General features: G+C 39.4%; 1 protein-coding gene across 5 annotated transcripts in view; it reads right to left on the minus strand.

Annotated features, from left to right (window-relative positions):
* RABGAP1L (RAB GTPase activating protein 1 like) overlaps positions 1 to 22,505 on the minus strand; it is a 744,918-nt gene that overhangs the window by 560,334 nt on the left and 162,079 nt on the right. For all 5 annotated transcript variants that reach the window (XM_086343675.1, XM_086343676.1, XM_086343677.1 and 2 more), the window contains exon 11: positions 16,020 to 16,161. In XM_086343675.1, the coding sequence (XP_086199801.1) occupies positions 16,020 to 16,161 (142 nt within the window). The remainder of the gene's footprint in view (positions 1 to 16,019; positions 16,162 to 22,505) is intronic.

A 22,505-nucleotide genomic window follows, 5' to 3' on the forward strand; every position in this document is an offset into this window, starting at 1 on the left:
ACTACCAGGCAAGTTTGAACTTAGAGTACAAAGTGAAGCAGGGCAAAGGCTAACAGAGTTTTGCCAAGAGAGTGCACTGGTCATAGCAAACACCCTCTTCCAACAACACAAAAGAAGACTCTACACATGGGCATTACCAGATGGTCAATACCAAAATCAGATTGATGATTTTCTTTTCAGCCAAACATGGAGACGCTCCATACAGTCAGCAAAAACAAGACTGGGGGCTGACTGTGGCTCAGATCAACTCCTTATTGCCAAATTAAGACTTAAATTGAAGAAAGTAGGAAAAAACCACTAGACCATTCAAGTATGAGCTAAATCAAACTCCTTACAATTACACAGTGGAAGTGACAAATTCAAGGGATTAGATCTGATAGATGAGGTGACTGAAGAGCTATGGGCAGAGGTTCATGATCAAGACCATCCCCAAGAAAAAGAAATGGTCTGAGGAGGCCTTACAAACAGCTGAGAAGAGAAGAGGAGCAAAAGGCAAGGGAGAAAAGGAAAGATATAAGCATCCGAATTCAGGGTTCCAAAGAATAGCAAGGAGATAAGAAAGCCTTCCTCAGTGATCAATGCAAAGAAATAGAGAAAAATAATAGAATGGGAAAGACTACAGATCTCTTCAAGAAAATTAGAGATACCAAGGGAACATTTCATGCAAAGATGGGCACAATAACAGACAGAAATGATATGAACCTAACAGAAGCAGAAGACATTAAGAAGAGGTGGCCAGAATAAACAGAAGAACCATACAAAAAGACTTTCATGATAACCACGACAGTGTGATCACTCACCTAGAGCCACATATCCTGGAATGTGAAGTCAAGTGGACCTTAGGAAGTGTCACTACAAACAATGCTAGTGGAGGTGATGGAATTCCAGCTGAGCTATTTCAAATCCTAAAAGATGATGCTATAAAAGTTCTGCACTCAATAGGCCAGCAAATTTGGAAAACTCAGAAGTGTCCACAGAATTGGAAAAGGTCAGTTTTCATTCCAATCCCAAAGAAAGGCAATGCCAAAAACTGTTTAAACTACCACACAATTGCACTATGCATGCTAGCAAAGTAATGCTCAAAATTCTCCAAGCCAGGTTCAACAGTACATGAACTGTGAACTTTAAGTTTCAAGCTGGATTTAGAAAACACAGATGAACCAGAGAGCAAATTGCCAACATTCGCTGGATCACAGAAAAAGCAAGAGAGTTACAGAAAAAACATCTACTTCTGATTTATTGATTACGCCAAAGCCTTTGACTGTGTGGATCACAATAAACTGTGGAAAATTCTGAAAGAGATGGGAATACCAGACCACCTGACTTGCCTCCTGAGAAATGTGCATGCAGGTCAAGAAGCAACAGTTAGAACTGGACATGGAACAACAGACTGGTTCCAAACTGGGAAAGGAGTACATCAAGGCTGTATATTGTCACCCTGCTTATCTAACATATGCAGAATACATCATGCTAAATGTTGAGCTGGATGAAGCACAAGCTGGAATCAAGATTGCTGGGAAAAATACCAATAACCTCAGATACACAGATGACACCACCCTTATATCATAAAGTGAAGAGGAACTAAGGAGCCTCTTGATGAAAGTGAAAAAGGAGAGCTGGCTTAAGTGAAAAGGCTAGCTCAACATTCAAAACACTAAGATCATGGCATCTGGTCCCATCAGTTCAGTTCAGTTCAGTTCAGTCGCTCAGTCGTGTCCGACTCTTTGCAACCCCATCAATCGCAGCACGCCAGGCCTCCCTGTCCATCACCATCTCCTGGAGTTCACTCAAACTCACGTCCATCGAGTCGGTGATGCCATCCAGCCATGTCATCCTCTGTCGTCCCCTTCTCCTCCTGCCCCCAATCCCTCCCAGCATCAGAGTCTTTTCCAATGAGTCAACTCTTCGCATGAGATGGCCAAAGTACTGGAGTTTCAGCTTTAGCATCATTCCTTCCAAAGAAATCCCAGGGCTGATCTCCTTCAGAATGGACTGGTTGGATCTGCTTGCAGTCCAAGGGACTCTCAAGAGTCTTCTCCAACACCACAGTTCAAAAGCATCAACTCTTCGGCGCTCAGCTTTCTTCACAGTCCAACTCTCACATCCACACATGACCGCTGGAAATGGCAAATTGATGGCGAAACAATGGAAACAGTGACAGACTTTATTTTGTTGGTCTCCAAAATCACTGCAGATGGCTACTGCAGCCGTGAAATTAAAAGATGCTTGCTCCTTGGAAAAAAGCTATGACTAACCTAGACAGTATATTCAAAAGCAGAGACATCACTTGCCAGCAAAGGTCCATCTAGTCAAAGCTATGGTTTTTCCAGTAGTCATGTATGGATGTGAGAGTTGGACTATAAAGAAAGCTGAGCACTGAACAATTGATGCTTTTGAACTGTGGTGTTGGAGAAGACTCTTGAGAGGCCCTTGGACTGCAAGGAGATCAAGCCAGTAATCCTCAAGGACATTAGTCCTGATTATTCATTGCAAGGACTGCTACTGCAGTTGAAACTCCAATATTTTGGCCACCTGATGCAAAGAACGGACTCTTTGGAAAAGACCCTGATGCTTGGAAATATTGAAGGCAGGAGGAGAAGGGGATGACAGAGGATGAGATGGCTGGATGGCATCACCAACTCAATGGATATGAGTTTGAGCAAGCTTCAGGAGCTGGTGATGGACAGGGAAGCATGGTGTGCTGCAGTCTATGTGGTCACAGATAGTCGGACACGACTGAGCGACAACTGAACGAAATGTCAGACCACCTTACTTGTCTCCTGAAAAACCTGAACACTGGTCAAAAAGCAACAGTTAGAACCAGACATGGAACAGTGGACTAGTTCTACATTGGAAAAGGGGTATGTCAAGGCTGAATATTGTCACCCTGCTTATTTAACTTATATGCAGAGTGCATCATTCGAAATGCCAGGCTGGCTGACTCACAAGTTGGAATCAAGATTACTGGGAGAAATATCAACAACCTCAGATATGCAGATGATACTTCTGCATATTTAATATCTAATGATACCACTCGATGACAGAAAGCAAAGAGAAACTAAAGAGCCTCTTGATGAGAGTGAAAAAGTCAGCTTAAAATGCAACACTCAAAAAACGAAGATCATGGCATCCAGTCCCATCACTTTATGGAAAATAGATGGGGACAGAGTGGAAACAGTGACAGATTTTATTTTCTTGGGCTCCAAAATCAGCAAATGGTGACTGCAGCTGTGAAATTAAAATATGCTTGTTCCTTGGAAGAAAATCCATGACAAACTAGACAGAGTATTAAAAAGCAGAGACATCACTTTGCCACCAAACGTCTGTATAGTCAAAGCTATGGTTTTCCCAGTAGTCATGTAAGGATGTGAGAGTTGGACCATAAATAAGTCTGAGAGCCAAAGAATTAATGCTTTCAATCTGTGATGCTGGAGAAAACTCTTGAGAGTCCCTCGGACTGTAAGGAGATGAAACCAGTCAATTCTAAAGGAAATCAATCCTGAACATTCACTGAAAGGGCTGATGCTGAAGCTGAAGCTCTAATACTTCAGCTACCTGATGTAAAGAGCTGACTCATTGAAAATGACCCTGATGTTGGGAAAGATTGAAGGCAGGAGGAGAAGCAGGCGACAGAGGATCAGAAGGTTGGATGGTATCATTGACTCAATGGACATGAGTCTGAGCATCCTCCAGGAGACAGTGGAGCACAGAGAGGCCTAGCATGCTGCAGTTCATGGGGTTGCAGAGTTGGACACAATTTGGCAACTGAACAACAACACAAATATTTCTTAAATTAATTAATGGGTGAAATTAATTAACATAAAAATATGCTCTCTTCCAGGGTGAACTAACCTAGCACTGAGCCTTTGAATATGGCAATTAAAGACAGGTGTGATGCAGTCACATTTCCCTGCCCATTATTTCTCTAAAATTGGTCATTTTCTATTTACAGGGCCAGCATCCTAGTTCAGGCTTTATGTCCTCGAATTAGATATATATATATCATAGATTCTTCACTATTCTTAACTTCATTTTCCATAATATACTGACAGCTTAATCTATCTAACTCAAACCTTCACTCAGGCCATGACCAAGCTCAAAATCCTTCTAAGACTCTCCGCTGCTTTATACAAAGTCTGTACTGTTCAATGTTTCTAGTCACTTTCTCCAAGGAAGGCCTGCTCTCAGTCTCTCTCTGACCTCACACTCACTGTCTCCTGGGCATACTGAAGATTCTGCTCATGTCTGTACTTTCCGCTTTCACATATGTCAGAATGCTACACTTCTTCCTTTCTACTCTTCCAAATCCTCTTTCAGACTTTCCCAGGTGTGGTCATTTGAAAATGAATTAAAACTAGTATTTACGGGAGACCCACTGTGTGGAACTAACTGACAAACCCACTAAGACGAATAAGAATCTGAGCTTCTCATTGGAATTTACAGTCATAAGGGGGAGAGAAGACACATGGAACTATAATTTAATATGGAATACCATAAATGACACTAAAGACGTGTAATATAGTGGAATTCTGCAGTCAGGGAACAGGAGATCACTTCTGACTGGGGACAAATACAGCAATCATGAGATAGCTGAACCCCGGTTTCAAAAGGCAGAGATGGTGAGGATGCCACATGTAATGGAAATTGCTCAATAAAAGACACTAGAGACCTACAGCAATCAATGTTCTTATAATTCATTTGGAAATTCATCACGTACTGTGTTGAAATTGTCTGGATCATTTTTTGCTTACCTAATACTGCATGTATGTATACCTTTAACAGGACCTCGTCTAACAGGAGAAATAAGATACAAACTTGAAAATAATAGGAGTAACGGTAATTATCTTGCATGGTTATGGTAATAAGTGAGGTAATGTGTATGCAAAAGTGGTGGTTATCAATATATAACAGATGCTTGAAAAAGGATAGTTTCCTTCATTTCTGGTACATAACTCTTTGTTACAGCCAGTTCTAAAATGACCACTAACATTCCTGCCTCCTGGTATAAACACCCTATATAATCCCTACCCTTGAATGTGAGTGGGACATATGAATAAGACGGATGTCATGGCTGTGGCAACGTTGTGTTACATGGCAAAGCTGAAGGGATTCTGAAGATATGAAGTCCCTAACCAATTTGGCTTTAAGTTAATCAAGGGGAGGCTACCCTAGATTCATTTAGCCCCCTAGGCTACCCTAGAGGGGCCTAACCTAATCAGGTAAACTCTTAAAAGAGACTTTGGAGGACCTCCCTGCCTGTCCAGTGGTTAGGACTCCATGTTTTTCACTGCCGAGGGCACGGGTTCAATCCCTGGTCAGGGAAGTAAGATCCTACAAGATGCACCATGTGGCCAAAAAAAAATTAAAACAAAACCAAGAACTATCCTTAAAAAAAAAAAATGGGGGGCCTGGGCCTTCTGCTGCTGGCCTTGAATCAAGCCCCTATGAGTATTATAACAACAATGAAATGAATTCTGCGAGCTCTGAAGAGAACCCCAAGTTTCAGATAAGACCAAAGCCCCAGCCAAAACTCTGACTGCAGCCTCAGGAGACCATGAAGACAGGACCCAGCTAATCCAGAGCCACACTTGTGATCCATGTGAGATAAAAAAAGGGTGTTACTTTAAGACACTATATTTTTGAAATAAGTTATTATGGAGCAATATAAAACTAACTAATATACTCTACTTTCTCTCAAATACCATCCCTTATCAAATGCATTTTTGATAACTTTCATTTGTTTAAACAGATTCAAGAATCAGACAACATGATGAAGCCCTTTCTTTCCTCTCTCACATATACACAGAAGTGCACACATCAATTTTATAAACATAAAAAGTACCTGAGTGGAAAATAAATAGTATCTAGCTTGCCAGAATTATTTTGTTGAAACATATTTTCTCATCTGTAAAATGAATATAATAACAGTATTGACCTTATGGGGTTGATATGAGGAATAAACAAATTAATATGTGTAGGCAATTTAAATTCTTGCTACTCAGAGTGTAGTATGACCAGGAGCAATGGCATCTGATAGAGTTTTTTTTTAAGTAAGACTTCATTTGAACAAGATCTCCAGGTAATACACACACACACTTAAAACCTGAGAAGCACTTCTTTAATCAGCACCTACCATAAGTAAGTGCAATATGATCACTGAAAGTTAAAGTCACTCAGTCATGTCTGACTCTTTTTGACACCAGTCCATGGAATTCTCCAGCATAGTCCAGAACTATATGGCAACCCACTCCAGTACTCTTGCCTGGAAAATCCCATGGGCGGAGGAGCCTGGTAGGCTGCAGTCCATGGGGTCGCTAAGAGTCAGACACGACTGAGCGACTTCACTTTCAAATTTCACTTTCCTGCATTGGAGAAGGAAATGGCAACCCACTCCAGTGTTCTTGCCTGGAGAATCCCAGGGACGGGGGAGCCTGGTGGGATGCCGTCTATGGGGTCGCACAGAGTCGGACATGACTGAAGTGACTTAGCAGCAGCAGCAGCATACAGTCCATGGAATGCTCCAGGCCAGAATACTGGAGTGGGTAGCCTTTCCCTTCTCCAGGTGATCTTTCCAACCCAGGGATCAAACCCAGGTCTCCGACAATGCGGGCAGATTCTTTACCAGCTGAATCACAAGGGAAGCCCAAGAATACTGGAGGGGGTAGCCTATCCCTTCTCCAGCAGATCTTCCCGATCCAGGAATTGAACCAGGATCTCCTGCATTGCAAGTGGATTCTTTACCAACTGAACTATCAGGGAAACCCTCGTATGATCACTGTATTTCTTTTTTTTTTTTTTTTGGCTGATTTATTTTTTTCTATTTTATTTATTTATTTTTTTAATTTTATTTTTAAACTTTACATAATTGTATTAGTTTTGCCAAATATCAAAATGAATCTGCCACAGGTATACATGTGTTCCCCATCCTGAACCCTCCTCCCTCCTCCCTCCCCATACCATCCCTCTGGGTCGTCCCAGTGCACTAGCCCCAAGCATCCAGTATCATGTATCGAACCTGGACTGGCAACTCGTTTCTTACATGATATTTTACATGTTTCAATGTCATTCTCCCAAATCTTCCCACCCTCTCCCTCTCCCACAAAGTCCATAAGACTGTTCCATACATCAGTGTCTCTTTTGCTGTCTCGTACACAGGGTTATTGTTACCATCTTCCTAAAATTCATATATATGCGTTAGTATACTGTATTGGTGTTTTTCTTTCTGGCTTACTTCACTCTGTATAATAGGCTCCAGTTTCATCCACCTCATTAGAACTGATTCAAATGTATTCTTTTTAATGGCTGAGTAATACTCCATTGTGTATATGTACCACTGCTTTCTTATCCATTCATCTGCTGATGGACATCTAGGTTGTTTCCATGTCCTGGCTATTATAAACAGTGCTGTGATGAACATTGGGGTACACGTGTCTCTTTCCCTTCTGGTTTCCTCAGTGTGTATGCCCAGCAGTGGGATTGCTGGATCATAAGGCAGTTCTATTTCCAGTTTTTGAAGGAATCTCCACACTGTTCTTCATAGTGGCTGTACTAGTTTGCATTCCCACCAACAGTGTAAGAGGGTTCCCTTTCCTCCACACCCTCTCCAGCATTTATTATTTGTAGACTTTTGGATCGCAGCCATTCTGACTGGCGTGAAATGGTACCTCATAGTGGTTTTGATTTGCATTTCTCTGATAATGAGTGATGTTGAGCATCTTTTCATGTGTTTGTTAGCCATCTGTATGTCTTCTTTGGAGAAATGTCTATTTAGTTCTTTGGCCCATTTTTTGATTGGGTCATTTATTTTTCTGGAGTTGAGCTGGAGGAGTTGCTTGTATATTTTTGAGATTAGTTGTTTGTCCGTTGCTTCATTTGCTATTATTTTCTCCCATTCTGAAGGCTGTCTTTTCACCTTGCTGATAGTTTCCTTTGATGTGCAGAAGCTTTTAAGGTTAATTAGGTCCCATTTGTTTATTTTTGCTTTTATTTCCGATATTCTGGGAGGTAGGTCATAGAGGATCCTGCTGTGATGTATGTCAGAGAGTGTTTTGCCTATGTTCTCCTCTAGGAGTTTTATAGTTTCTGGTCTTATGTTTAGATCTTTAATCCATTTTGAGTTTATTTTTGTGTATGGTGTTAGAAAGTGGTCTAGTTTCATTCTTTTACAAGTGGTTGACCAGTTTTCCCAGCACCACTTGTTAAAGAGATTGTCTTTAATCCATTGTATATTCTTGCCTCCTTTGTCAAAGATAAGGTGTCCATATGTGCGTGGATTTATCTCTGGGCTTTCTATTTTATTCCATTGATCTATATTTCTGTCTTTGTGCCAGTACCATACTGTCTTGATAACTGTGGCTTTGTAGTAGAGCCTGAAGTCAGGTAGGTTGATTCCTCCAGTTCCATTCTTCTTTCTCAAGATCGCTTTGGCTATTCGAGGTTTTTTGTATTTCCATACAAATTGTGAAATTATTTGTTCTAGCTCTGTGAAGAATACTGTTGGTAGCTGGATAGGGATTGCGCTGAATCTATAAATTGCTTTGGGTAGTATACTCATTTTCACTATATTGATTCTTCCAATCCATGAACATGGTATATTTCTCCATCTATTAGTTTCCTCTTTGATTTCTTTCACCAGTGTTTTATAGTTTTCTATATATAGGTCTTTAGTTTCTTTAGGTAGATATATTCCTAAGTATTTTATTCTTTCCGTTGCAATGGTGAATGGAATTGTTTCCTTAATTTCTCTCTCTGTTTTCTCATTATTAGTGTATAGGAATGCAAGGGATTTCTGTGTGTTGATTTTATATCCTGCAACTTTACTATAGTCATTGATTATTTCTAGTAATTTTCTGGTGGAATCTTTAGGGTTTTCTATGTAGAGGATCATGTCATCTGCAAATAGTGAGAGTTTTACTTCTTCTTTTCCAATTTGGATTCCTTTTATTTCTTTTTCTGCTCTGATTGCTGTGGCCAAAACTTCCAAAACTATGTTGAATAGTAATGGTGAAAGTGGGCACCCTTGTCTTGTTCCTGACTTTAGAGGAAATGCTTTCAATTTTTCACCATTGAGGATAATGTTTGCTGTGGGTTTGTCATATATAGCTTTTATTATGTTGAGGTATGTTCCTTCTATTCCTGCTTTCTGGAGAGTTTTTATCATAAATGGATGTTGAATTTTGTCAAAGGCTTTCTCTGCATCTATTGAGATAATCATATGGTTTTTATTTTTCAATTTGTTAATGTGGTGTATTACATTGATTGATTTGCGGATATTGAAGAATCCTTGCATCCCTGGGATAAAGCCCACTTGATCATGGTGTATGATCTTTTTAATGTGTTGTTGGATTCTGGTTGCTAGAATTTTGTTAAGGATTTTTGCATCTATGTTCATCAGTGATATTGGCCTGTAGTTTTCTTTTTTTGTGGCATCTTTGTCAGGTTTTGATCACTATATTTCTTAAAAAAAAAAAACTCATTTCTTTTCTATATTCTCCATTGTATTTTCATTCAAATATAAAGAAATCTCATTTCCAAACTGATTTCTACAGTAAAAGCTGCCTATAATCTTTAATCAGACTATGAATTAAGAAATTAAAAGAAAATAAACTTCTAGTTGAGTTTGAGACTGTTTTGCTCTGCAAACAAAATGAATTATAAGTGGTATTAGCTACCAGTCACTCAGATCAAAGGGAATAATTTTAGTCTAGATAGCATTTAACCAATCTAAATACAAAACAAAAAAAACGCAGATTACAGTAAAATTTAGTTTACAAGCAAGTGTGAAGCTTGCCTCATATTACTGTGAATCTGGTCTTTTACAATTACTTGGGCATGTGTCTTAAAGGAAATCACCCTGTATTTGCCATCTATTGTCTTCTTATAGTTTACCATCCATGTTATAAGGAACTAAATACAAGTCTGAGGTCAACAAACAGAAAGTCAGCTTGAAAACCAAATGAAGCAGAATCAAGTGTACCTCAAGTTTCAAAAGCAGGAACAATTCAGAACATGAAGGAGTATATAAAGGTGACAAGGTTGTTTAAAAATAATCCCTATGGCAGTTGCACTGATGGACCTAACTTTCTGCAAAGATTCCTTGCATTCAAATTAATTCCCTTTAACACACTTCATTTTTTGAACAGCATTTGAAAAATATGCAAAGATACTTTAATTCATTTTACTTTAGATCTATCCCAGGAAATTAAGAGCAATTTTAGTCCTTTAAAGTCTGCATCCCTTTTTAGTTAAATTACAAGCTAAGATAAGACAATTTAGTGACTTGAACTTCCACTTTTGCTTTGACAGGCAAATTGCTGAAAATAATTAAATAAAAGAATACTCCAAATCCCCCCAGCAGGAAAACATTTCTATGCCACCTCCAGCTCTAACTTTTGATATCTGCGTTGACAGAAATGTCAATTAAAGAACTAATAATAAAGTGTATTGAAAATGTATGAAATGTCTCATCTATAAAAGAAACTATTACTTCCTACTCTGATTTCTGTAGCTTTTTTAATATGGGTGATGGCTAATAGATTTTCAAAAGACAAGCTGACATCTCAAACAGTGAAAACTTGTTAAGAACAGAAGTAAAAATTTTTAGGGAAAAATAGAAATCTGGTGACTTGTTCTTATTCAAACCATATATAAGAATAAGAAATTGAAAATTTTATTTATGTTTTCATTTTTCAAGTGTAATTTCAGAAATGTCACTTCTGTTTTTCTAGTCTTTCTCAGTATGAAATCATCTTGAAGCAATGTAAAGAAAACATATTAATTTATTCTGTAATTTTTGTGATAAATATATTTACTTTTATTTACTCCTTCATTTATTATTATTCATGCTATTTACTCAGAAGGCAAAAATCTCACTGAGAAGGTGGTACTTATTAAAGAGGAAGGAGAGACCCATTTGGCAATCCAGGAAACAAGGTGTCCTTCCAAGGGGAACAGCAAGTGCGACAGCCCAGAGGCAGATTATAGCAGTGTCTGTGAAGGACACAGAAAGTGAAGAACTACTAAAGAGCCTATTGATGAAAGTGAAAGAGGAGAGTGAAAAAGTTGGCTTAAAGCTCAACATTCAGAAAACTAAGTTCATAGTATCCAGTCCCATCACTTCATGGAAAATAGATGGGCAAACAGTGGAAACAGTAGCTGACTTTATTTTGGGGGGCTCCAAAATCACTGCAGATGGTGTTTGCAGCCGTGAAATTAAAAGATGCTTACTCCTTGGAAGGAAAGTTATGACCAACCTAGACAGCATATTCAAAAGCAGAGACATTACTTTGTCAACAAAAGTCCGTCTAGTCAAGGCTATGGTTTTTCCAGTAGTCATGTATGGATGTGAGAGTTGGACTATAACGAAAGCTGAGCACTGAAGAATCGATGCCTTTGAACTGTGGTATTTGAGAAGACTCCTGAGAGTCCCTTGGACTGCAAGGAGATCAAACCGGCCAATCCTAAAAGAGATCCTGGGAGTTCATTGGAAGGACTGATGTTGAAGCTGAAAAACTTCAATACTTTGGCCACCTGATGTGAAGAGCTGATTCATTTGAAAAGACCCTGATGCTGGGAAAGACTGAGGGCAGGAGGAGAAGGGGACGACAGAGGATGAGATGGTTGGATGGCATCACCGACTCAAGGGACATAAGTTTGTGTAGGCTCCCGGAGTTGGTGATGGACAGGGAGGCCTGGCGTGCTGCAGTTCACAGGGTTGGAAAGATTCGGACACGACTGAGCAACTGAACTGAACTGAACTGTGAAGGAGAGCAAAGGACAAGGGTGGAATTTGTGGGGCCGAAAGTGACAGCGAATGAGGTCAGAAAGGTTAAAATCAGAAAGTAAGATCACATACGGCTTTGTAAACCATGGTAAAGAACTTTGGCAAGCAAAATGAAAAGCCAATGGAGGATTTTTAGAAGAGAAGAAATGTAATCTGACAAATTTTAAAAGGGTGACTATGGCTAGTGCAGAACCACAGACAAAGGGGGAGTGAACAAGGGTGGAATGCAGGAGACCCGTTAGGAGGTACTGCAATAATCCAGTCCAAGAAATGATAGCACCAGAGAGAGGGTAGATTCTGCATTCTGAGATCCAGAGCCCAGGAGCTGCCACTTGCTCACAGGGGAAGCCTACAGGGAAGATGAGCCTTCGGCCATTTACTCCACCTGGAACACATTCTCTTCGTAGAACAGAGAAGAAGCAAAACCGCTGTACACGTGCAAGGCCTCGTGTCCAGCATATATCTGTGAATAGCTAGGACCCTCTCTAATCTGCCTGAGTGTGTATGCAGCCTTGCATGTATACACAGCCTCCCAGACCACCAGTGATATGCAGAACTAACGAGGCCCAGTCATTCCTTAAATCTCCTTTGGAAGGAGATTTCTTCTTTCCCAACCAGAATTACATCATTCTACATAAAACACTGGTCTTCACATTCTTTTGCCATTAAAAAAAAATCGCTATTGTTTCCAATAATGTTCCAGAGATTTGTGCTTTTTCTACATTTGCTCCAAATCGAGTGAGTCCCTTCCAGGGGTGAAAGCAAAGCTACCAGTTTTCACAGTTCGCCCCATCCTAGCAAAACCACCATGATTATAACCAGTGGTGGGAATGAGCAGAACAGGAGATGCCTCAAGTACTAAAACACCATTCACAGTTCTCACTCAAGGCTCAGTGGTTTTTCTCCATATTTTTATACAATTTGATCACCTTCTCAAGTCCTTCACTGCCCGTTTTTTGACCATTTTATTGATATTTATGACTGCTTTTTCATAAGCAGTTTTGTCAAGCTTTTCACTCAAGCCATTCCTGCATTGAATACATTTTAAACATAATTTGCCTAAGCAACCTACTAAAAAATATCATAGAAAATATTTTTAAACATTGCTAAGTATGGAAACTGCCTATATACTAAAATCACTATTTTCTTTTGACTGTTAACATGTCTTTGTTGAAGAGCTTACTCAGGTGGCCTTAAGTAGAAAGAGTCTCTAAGCAGAGTAAACAGCATTTATAAAGACACAGGAAGCCTGCTAGGAAACTGCACCCTTAAGTGTGGGGTGGGTAACTATTTTTAGCTCTCCCTTCCCTGCTACAGATGAGCTCAAATCTCTTACACCCTAAAAATGCCCTTTTCTGGCCACATGCAACTCAATGTTTTAAGTCCAGGCTCTTTCCTCTTCTTCTCCATTGACTTTCTTGGAAAAGATAGTCTGAAAAGTATTTAAAACATCCCTTTCTCACCTCTAGTCATTCCTCAGTCCAGTATAAGAAGGCTTCTTTTCCAACTTTATTAAAATGACCCGCAGAGGTACCCAGTAGCCTCTCAGATTTACCGAATCCAATGAACAATCTTGTTTCTTACTATACTCAATCTCCTTGCTCCATTTGTCAGTACTGCAACACCATTTTCTCCTTTTGAATCTCCACTCCTTGGTCCATTACTACCTTGTTTTAGTTCTCCTCCTACTGTTCTGATCATTTCTTCTGCAGATCTTTTAGTTGGACTTTCTCTTCCTGCATCGACCCTGAAATGTTAGTGATCTCTCAAAACTCTAATGTTAACCCACCCCTCCCACATTTTCTCTCAAAGAAATTTCAGCCAGTTATCATTGCTTCACACTGATGACCCTCAAACCTTTATCTCCAATTGTTAAAACTTCTCTCACAATATAATACCATTTCTAATCACTGAAAAATAGCTGTACTTCAATGTTCCACAGTGAGTTCAAATCCATCACTATCTGAAACTGAATGTATCATACCCCAATCCCACACCCACTCTTCCCAGGTATTCTTATCTTGTTTGCTGGCATCAACATCATCCAGTCACCTAACCTAGAAACCTAGATTTAATCTATGATTCTGTCCCTTCATTCTCTTCTTTCTGCTGCCCATGACATCCAGTTCAGCTATAAGCCTCGTTGCTTTTACCACAGGAATATTCTCACATCTCTTCTGCCCCTTGTTCCTTATATGCTGAGGCAGCCATTTTGATGCACCTGCGCAGAACGAACTTTGTCAAAAGGGCTGCATCAAAAATGAATTTGGAGCCCAAGTTAGCTCTCTTGCTAAGACTAGAATATGATGGCCTTCGAATATTTCGTACAGTACTTTCAGATCCTGCCAGTGAATGTCTCCAAACATTTTGTCGATTAATAACAAGTCAAAATTGGGATCATTTAGTTTGCCATTTACTTCTAAATGTATCAGTTTTCTAATTATGTTATTTTCCATAAGTAAATGGCTCTTCCCTTACACTGCACATCTACACAACTTTCAAACCTCATGAGCCCTAAATTTTCACTGGATCAAAAAATACCCAAGACTTGAATGGCATGGAGTAATAATATGTCAGACAAAATGCATGGTAAGTCTATTAAATAGCAACTACATTGTATACCACAAAGCAGATGAATACTATGGAAGTGATATTCTGTGACTCCAAGGCTAAGATATAAAAGGCATTGCAACTTCCACCTTAGTTCCCTGGACTGCCGTCTGGGGAGAGCTCACCGTTGTACCACACAGACACCCAAGCAGCACTAGTGGGAGGCCTATGTGGAGAGAAAGTGAAGTATCTTGGCCAACTGCCAGCATCATTTTGGCAGCTATTCTGAATCAGCCCCCTGGAAGCTTCCTCAAGCTTTCAGCCCCATCAATGTCATCTTCAAATAACTAAATCCCCCAAATAATATCTGACTCTCCATAATAAACATGAAGCCACAACTGACCAGACAAGCATAATTCATGACTCACAGAAACCATGAGATAATAAATGTTTTCTGAGTGAAAAAACAAACAGAACTCTACTTCCAACTACATGTAAAAATTTAAATGGTTCACAGACACATCATTAATGGGGGGAAAAAAAAAAAAAAAAAAAACCTGACAGGGAATTCCCTGGCAGTTCAGTGGTTAGGACTCTGCACTTCTACTGCGGGCAGTCCAGGTTCAATCCCTAGTCAGAGAACTAAGGTCCCACAAGACACAGGGCACAGCAAAAAAAAAAGAAGAAAGAAATTGACAAATTCAACTCCACAAAAATTAATCTTTCGTTTCTCAAAAGACATTGTTCAGAAAGTGAAAAGGCAAACTACAGAGTGGAAGAAAATATCTGTAAAACACATCCAATAAAGGACCTTTGTATGTGTTAAATCGCTTCAGTCGTGTCCAACTCTTGGTGACCCAACGGACTATACAGCCTGCCAGGCTCTTCTGTCCATAGGGATTTTCCAGTCAAAAATACTGGAGTAGGTTGGCATTTCCTCCTCCAGGTAAAGGACCTTTACCAGTGTATTTAAAGAAAGCTTAAAAATCAACAAGAAGACAAATAACCCAATATTAGAAAGGGCAACAGATTTGAATAGAATCTTGACAAGAAGGATAAACAGATGGCAAAGATGATATAAAGAAACTTTCTTTTAATAAACCCTATCCTATAAGCAGATAATATAAAGGTTAAAAGTAAAGATCCATCATTTAGCTCTAGTTTCTATAAAAACTACTCAGCACAGAGCCAAATGAAGTATGACTCTCAAGAGGTTGGTTAGCAACTTTCAGCAGGATTCATGCAGTAAACAAAGCAGATAACTGCTAGTGTTTCAAAAAAGTGAATGGTAAATGATAAGGCAACAACAATAAACAAATCAAAACTGAATCATGTCAAGTGAGGAGTAGGACATGACATTAACCACTAAAATTCTAAAAATGCTTAGGAGAATTTGAAACTTTTCATTAAACACTTCAAACGTGCAAGACAGCAAAGTTAAGCTGTCAAATATAAATAATTGTGTAAGTTGCACTTAGGAGTACACAACCAAGGAACCAAATGGACCAAATTCTCTTCTGCATCTAGTAGAATCTAGTCTAAAAGTAGCAGAGACTATGAAGAAACACCACTCCTCCCCCTACCGCTTAGAGAGAGACGCATGCACGCACACACACACACACATCTGTGAGGATACAAGTAAAGCAGCTACGTAAAGAGAAGAAACTGAGTAAGTTTCATTTCTTACCCTCTTCTGCTTCATCCTCCTGGGGTGACAATGGGCCCCCTCCACTAGTAGGAGTGACTGGATCCTCCTTCTCAGACTCTCGCTGTAGACTCACCACCTCATATATTGCATCCCCAGCATTGGTATGGCCTTTTCCCTCAGACTGAGAAAGATATAAAAATGTGTTTAAACATTAGAAATCTGAAGGAAACACTGAAAGATGGTGTATTTCAATGGTCATTAAAAAGAGCTAAAATGAAGAAGAGCAGCAGGTCATGTTTGATTTACAGCATGTCTGAAGTTGAGAAAAATCTTTCAAGTGCAATGTTCACATTACATTCTAAATGTATGGTTCTTTTAGTATTATTTTAACCAATACAATAAAACCTATTAACCATTGGAAAAAAAAATCTCAATTTCTTTTATCAGAAAAACCTAAGACACCACAGAGTCCAGGGCAGACAGATAAGCAAGTGATGCTGGATTCTTAGGATTGACTACCTTGCTCTGAGATAAAGAGATACCAGCTATATCCATCAACTAATTCATGGAAGTAGGTAGTTTTCATCTTACAAATGGCTTACATTCTAAATGGCCTTTTTTTAAGGAGGAAAATTTCCAAGGCAATCATTAATTAACCAACTTAGCATGGCCTACAAAGTCCTAGATAAACTGAACCTTGCCTCTCTCATGAGCCTCATCTCATATTCAAAGACTGTTACAATACTATTCTTCAGCCACTCTGGCCTTGTTTCAGTTCTGAGAACTTTTTCTCCTTTCACCCGCCCAACGCCTTGGGATATCTTTTTCTCTCTGACAATACAGCTTTTCCTCCTACTCTTTGCTAACTACCATCAATATTGGATCCTTATTTCTTAATGTTACTTCTGTTGATGTTGTTCACTGGCTTTGTCGGGTCCAATTATTTGTGACCCCATGCACTGCTGCATGCCAGGCTTCCCTGTCCTTCACTATCTCCCAAAGTTTGCTCAAACTCATGTCCATTGAGTTAGTGATGCCATCCAACCGTCTCCTCCTCTGTTACCTCCTTCTCCTCCTGCCCTCAATGTTACTTCTACAAAGAATCTACATTCCCATGTTTTCAGTTCTCATCACAACTTTTCCTTCTCCCTCAATGCATTTACTATAATATAACTACACATTATATTTTTATTATATTTGTTTAATGGCTATCTCATCCACAACAGAGGAAGTATCATATGGGCAGAGATGATGTTGACTTTCAATCAGAAACAATATGGTACCTGACACATAGTAAGTATTCAAAAATATCTGTGGAATCAATGATTAGACTAATGGTAAAACATGAATTTTAAAGTCAAATAGACCTGAGTCTGAATTCATATTTCACTACAAGTTAAGAGTGTGGTCTTGGACAAAATACTTTGCTGAGGCACATTACCTCTTATCAATAAAACCAAAATAAACCATCTCATTTATTAAGGAGATTAAATATAATAATACTTAGAACATGAAATTAGAGTGACGGGAATAAATTTTTATTACTATTATTATCTCAGTTTTTACACCATTTTACTATACTCTAAAGAACATAAAATAAGAATAGTATAGGCATATATAGAGGTATAATTATCTCAAATATCTACCTGTACTGTAATTCATTTAATTACAAAAACATAACTACTTTAATTATTCATTCTTTTCAAGAATTTCTTCTGAACAATAAATCAAATTTCAGGCCCATTTTCAAGCCATTTAGCAAATAATAAAAGGTAAAAATGTCCACTGCATTAAACATGGGAGAAAAAGAAGACAGCCATGAAAAATTACATGGTTAGGTTTAAATCAAACATTTTTTGTTGTTGTTGTAATTCTACTATATTCAGGAAACAAAGATCTCAATCCCTAAAGCAACAACTAAACTAATTATATAAAGAAATACAATAAAAATGAAATACTAGAAAACAAGATGGCAGAGGAGTAGGTAGACATGGAGTATATCTCTCTCCATGGATACATCAGGAATACACCTTCAGACACAGAAGTGCATGCAGAACACCAGCTGAGAGCAGACAGGAGTAGCCGAGCAGCGGAGAAGAGTATATAGAATCACGCAAAACTCGGGCGGATGGAGGAACTAGGAGGAAAAACAGGAGTGTTACAAGGACTGGACCTGCCCTTGGTGGGTGGGGGAAGTGAAGCAGGGGTCCGATCCCCACATCAAGGCAATTGTCTGAGTCAGAGGAGAAACATTTAAGGCTGAGAGTGAAACAGCTGATCTGTGGCAGCCTAAATGGAATAAGAATCAGACAGTTCTTGCTGCAGCCATACATACCCCAGACAAGGATGCAGGTCCCCTAAAAGGGGCAGCAGCTGGGAGCTGGAGCTTAGGGACTGTAGAGCAATCCCAGGGCAGGGCTGCTCTTGACTGGAGAGATGGACCAAGGGGATGTGAGGGAGGAGACTGTGGTGGGAAATGCCTGTGGAGAAAAGCCAGGAAGCCATGGAAGCAAGGCCATACTGCTGAGTCAAGCATAGGGCATGGAGTCATCACCATAGCCTCTCTCTCCCCATAGGCCACCATTAGCAGCAGAACAGTACAGAGCCTGGCCCATCAAGTGCCTGACACACCAAACTACAGGGTAGGACCCCAGCCAGGAGGGACTCTCTATATGCCTGACAAACTGAACAACAGAAAAGGACCCCAGGCACAGGAGCCCTCTAAGTGCCTGAATGGGTGGAACTACGGAGAAACACCAAAGAGGCCTTCTGATCACCAGCTACCGGAGGCTCCAAAAAAGACACTGATAGGGCCATAACTTCTGCAGCTGAGGCAGTCCGTGTCCCTGCACACTTGGCGCCACCAGGGTCCCCATGACCCAAACAGCCGTGCCACCTTCACACTCAACCCTCACTGGGACACAGCTGCCACAGGCAAAAAAAAAAAAAAAAGTCTTGCATCTATGCATGCGGGGGGTCTTCTGCTGTGTCCGGCTCTTTGCGACCCTATAGACTATGGCCTGCCAGGCTTCTCTGTCAGGGGGGTTCTCCAGGCAAGAATACTGTAGTGTATTGGCCAATACTGATAGCCATACCCTTCTAGAGAACTATATTTCCTGCTGCCCTAGCCGTGAACTACCCTGATTCTGATCCTAAACAATGGAGTTGGAGAAATCAACTTTCCTGTCATCAAATTACACTACAAAGCTACAGTCATCAAGACAGTATGGTACTGGCATAAAAACAGAAATATAGACCAATGGAACAAGATAGAAAGCCCAAAAATAAACCCACGCACCTATGGGTACCTTATTTTTGACAAAGGAGGCAAGAATATACAATGGGGCAAAGACAGCCTCTTCAATAAATGGTGCTGGGAAAACTGGACAGCTACATGTAAAAGAATGAAATTAGACCACTTCCTAACACCATACACAAAGATAAACTAGAAATGGATTAAAGACCTAAATGTGAGACAAGAAACTATAAAACTCTTAAAGGAAAACATAGGAAGAATACTCAATGACATAAATCAAAGCAAGATCCTATATGACCCACCTCCTAGAGTAACGGAAATAAAAACAAAAGTAAACAAGTGGGACCTGATTAAACTTAAAAGCTTTTACATAGCAAAGGAAACTGTAAGCAAGGTTAAAAGACAACATTCAGAATGGAAGAAAATAATAACCAATGAAATAATGAAAGGGGATTAATTCTCAAAATACACAAGCAGCTTATACAACTCAATACCAGAAAAACAAACAACCCAATTAAAAAGTGGGAAAAAGACCTAAACAGACATTTCTCTAAAGAAGAAATGCGACCTTTGTTAGCCATCTGCCAACAAACACACAAAAAGATGCTCAACATTGCTCATTACGAGAGAAATGCAAATCAAAACTACAATGAGGTATCACCTCACACCAGTCAGAATGGCCATCATAAAAAAGTGTACAAATAATAAATGCTGGAGAGTGTGTGGAGAAAAGGGAATGCTCTTGCACTGTTGGTGGGAATGTAAATTGATAACAGCCACTATGGAAGACTGTATAGAGATTCCTTAAAAAACTAGGACTAAAACCACCATACAATCCAGCAATCCCACTCCTAGGCATAAACCCTGAGGAAATCAAAATTGAAAAAGGCACATGTATCTCATTGTTCTCTGCAGCACTATTTACAACAGCTAGAACAGGGAAACAACCTAGAGGTCCATCAACAGATGAATGGATAAAGAAGTTGTGGTACATATACACAATGGAATACTATCCAGCCATAAAAAGGAACTCATGTGAGTCAGTTCTAATAAGTGGATGAACCTAGAGCCTATTATAGAGTGAAGTGAGTCAGAAAGAGAAAGATAAATATCAAATACTAACTCATATATATACAGAAACTAGAAAAATGGTACCAAAGAATTTATTTGCAGGGCAGCAATGGAGAAACAGATATAGAGAACAGATTTATGGACATGGGGAGAGAAGTGGAGAGGGTGAGATGTAGGGAAAGAGTAACATAGAAACTTACATTACTATATATAAAATAGATAGCCAAGGGGAATTTTCTGTATGTTTCAGGAAACTCAAACAGGGGCTCTGTATCAACCTAGAGGGGTGGGATGGGGAGGAAGATGGGAGGGAGGTTCAAAAGGGAGAGGATATATGTATACCTATAGCTGATTTATGTTGAGGTTTGACAGGAAACAACAAAATTCTGTAAAGCAATTATCCTTCAGTTAAAAAATAAATTAATTACAAGAAAAAGAAAATAGTAATCAAACATTCAAATAATCCAAAAGATGGCAGCAAAGGAGAAACAAAGAAATGTATAAAAAGAAACAAGCAGAGAATAAATATTAAAATGGTAAACTTATATGTAAACATATCAATAGTTATGCTAAACATAAATTGCCTAGATGTAACAATTGAAAAACATAATTCTCAGGTTATGTTGAAAACAAGACACAATTATAATCTGTCTACCAAAAAACCCACTTTTAATACAGTGACATAGGAAAGTTGAAAGTAAAATGAGGTTAGAATATATACCATGAAAACACCTATCAAAAGAAAGCTGGAGAGACTATATGAATAAAAGACAAAGTTGACTACCAAGCAAGAAAAAACAAATCACTAGGTATAAAGGACACTGCTGCTGCTGCTGCTGCTGCTAAGTCGCTTCAGTCGAGTCCAACTCTGTGCGGCCCCATAGACGGCAGCCCAGCAGGCTCCCTCGTCCCTGGGATTCTCCAGGCAAGAACACTGGAGTGGGTTGCCATTTCCTTCTCCAATGCATGAAAGTGAAAAGTCAAAGTGAAGTCGCTCAGTCGTGTCTGACTCTTGGCGACCCCATGGACTGCAGCCTACCCGGCTCCTCCGCCCATGGGATTTTCCAGGCAAGAGTACTGTAGTGGGGTGCCATTGCCTTCTCCCATAAAGGACACTACACTATGTTAAAAAGATCTAGTCAACAAGAATATATAAGAATCTTATAAACGTATGTAGCTAACAACAGGCTCTCAAATATATGAAGAAGAAAATTCACAGAAATGAAGAGATGGACAAATCCACATTTACAATTAGAAACATCAACACTTCTCTCACAGAAATGAAAAGAAGTATATGAAAATTTAGCAATGTTTAGAAGAACTGTACATTATCAACAATAGGATCTGATATGATATATCACTCCATTCAATAACAGAAGAATACACATTCTTTTCAAATGCACATGAAACATTCACCAAAACAAACCATGTCCTGGGTTATAAAACAAACTTTAAGAAATCTTTTTAGACTTAATAATGTTTAGTGACCATAATATAATTAAACTGAAAATCAACACCAGAAATATGTCTGAAAAATCCCCAGATACTTGGAAATAACACACTTCTAAACACTCCATGACCTTGGACGTGGGGTAACTCCTCTTGGCCGCCGCCCGTCGGGCATGGGGTCCTTCTGGATGCCAACATCCGCTGGGTCATGGAAAAAGCTACAGAGTTCCAGAAAAACATCTATTTCTGCTTTATTGACTATGCCAAAGCCTTTGACTGTGTGGATCACAATAAAATGTGGAAAATTCTGAAAGAGATAGGAATACCAGACCACCTGAACTGTCTCTTGAGAAATCTGTATGCAGGTCAGGAAGCAACAGTTAGAACTGGTCATGGAACAACAGACTGGATCCAAATACGAAAAGGATACAGCAAGGCTGTATATTGTCACCCTGCTTATTTAACTTATATGCAGAGTACATCATGAGAAACGCTGGGCTGGAAGAAACACAAGCTAGAATCAAGATTGCCAGGAGAAATATCAATAACCTCAAATATGCAGATGACACCACCCTTATGGCAGAAAGTGAAGAGGAACTAAAAAGCCTCTTGATGAAAGTGAAAGAAGAGAGTGAAAAAGTTGGCTTAAAACTCAACATTCAGAAAACAAAGATCATGGCATCCAGTCCCATCACTTCATGGGAAATAGATGGGGTAACAGTGGAAACAGTGTCAGACTTTATTTTTTT

The sequence above is a fragment of the Bos grunniens genome, chromosome 16 (genome assembly GCF_055505025.1).
Source record: "Bos grunniens cultivar Pamir isolate PY7600 chromosome 16, Bosgru_T2T1.0, whole genome shotgun sequence".
NCBI lineage: Eukaryota > Metazoa > Chordata > Mammalia > Artiodactyla > Bovidae > Bos > Bos grunniens.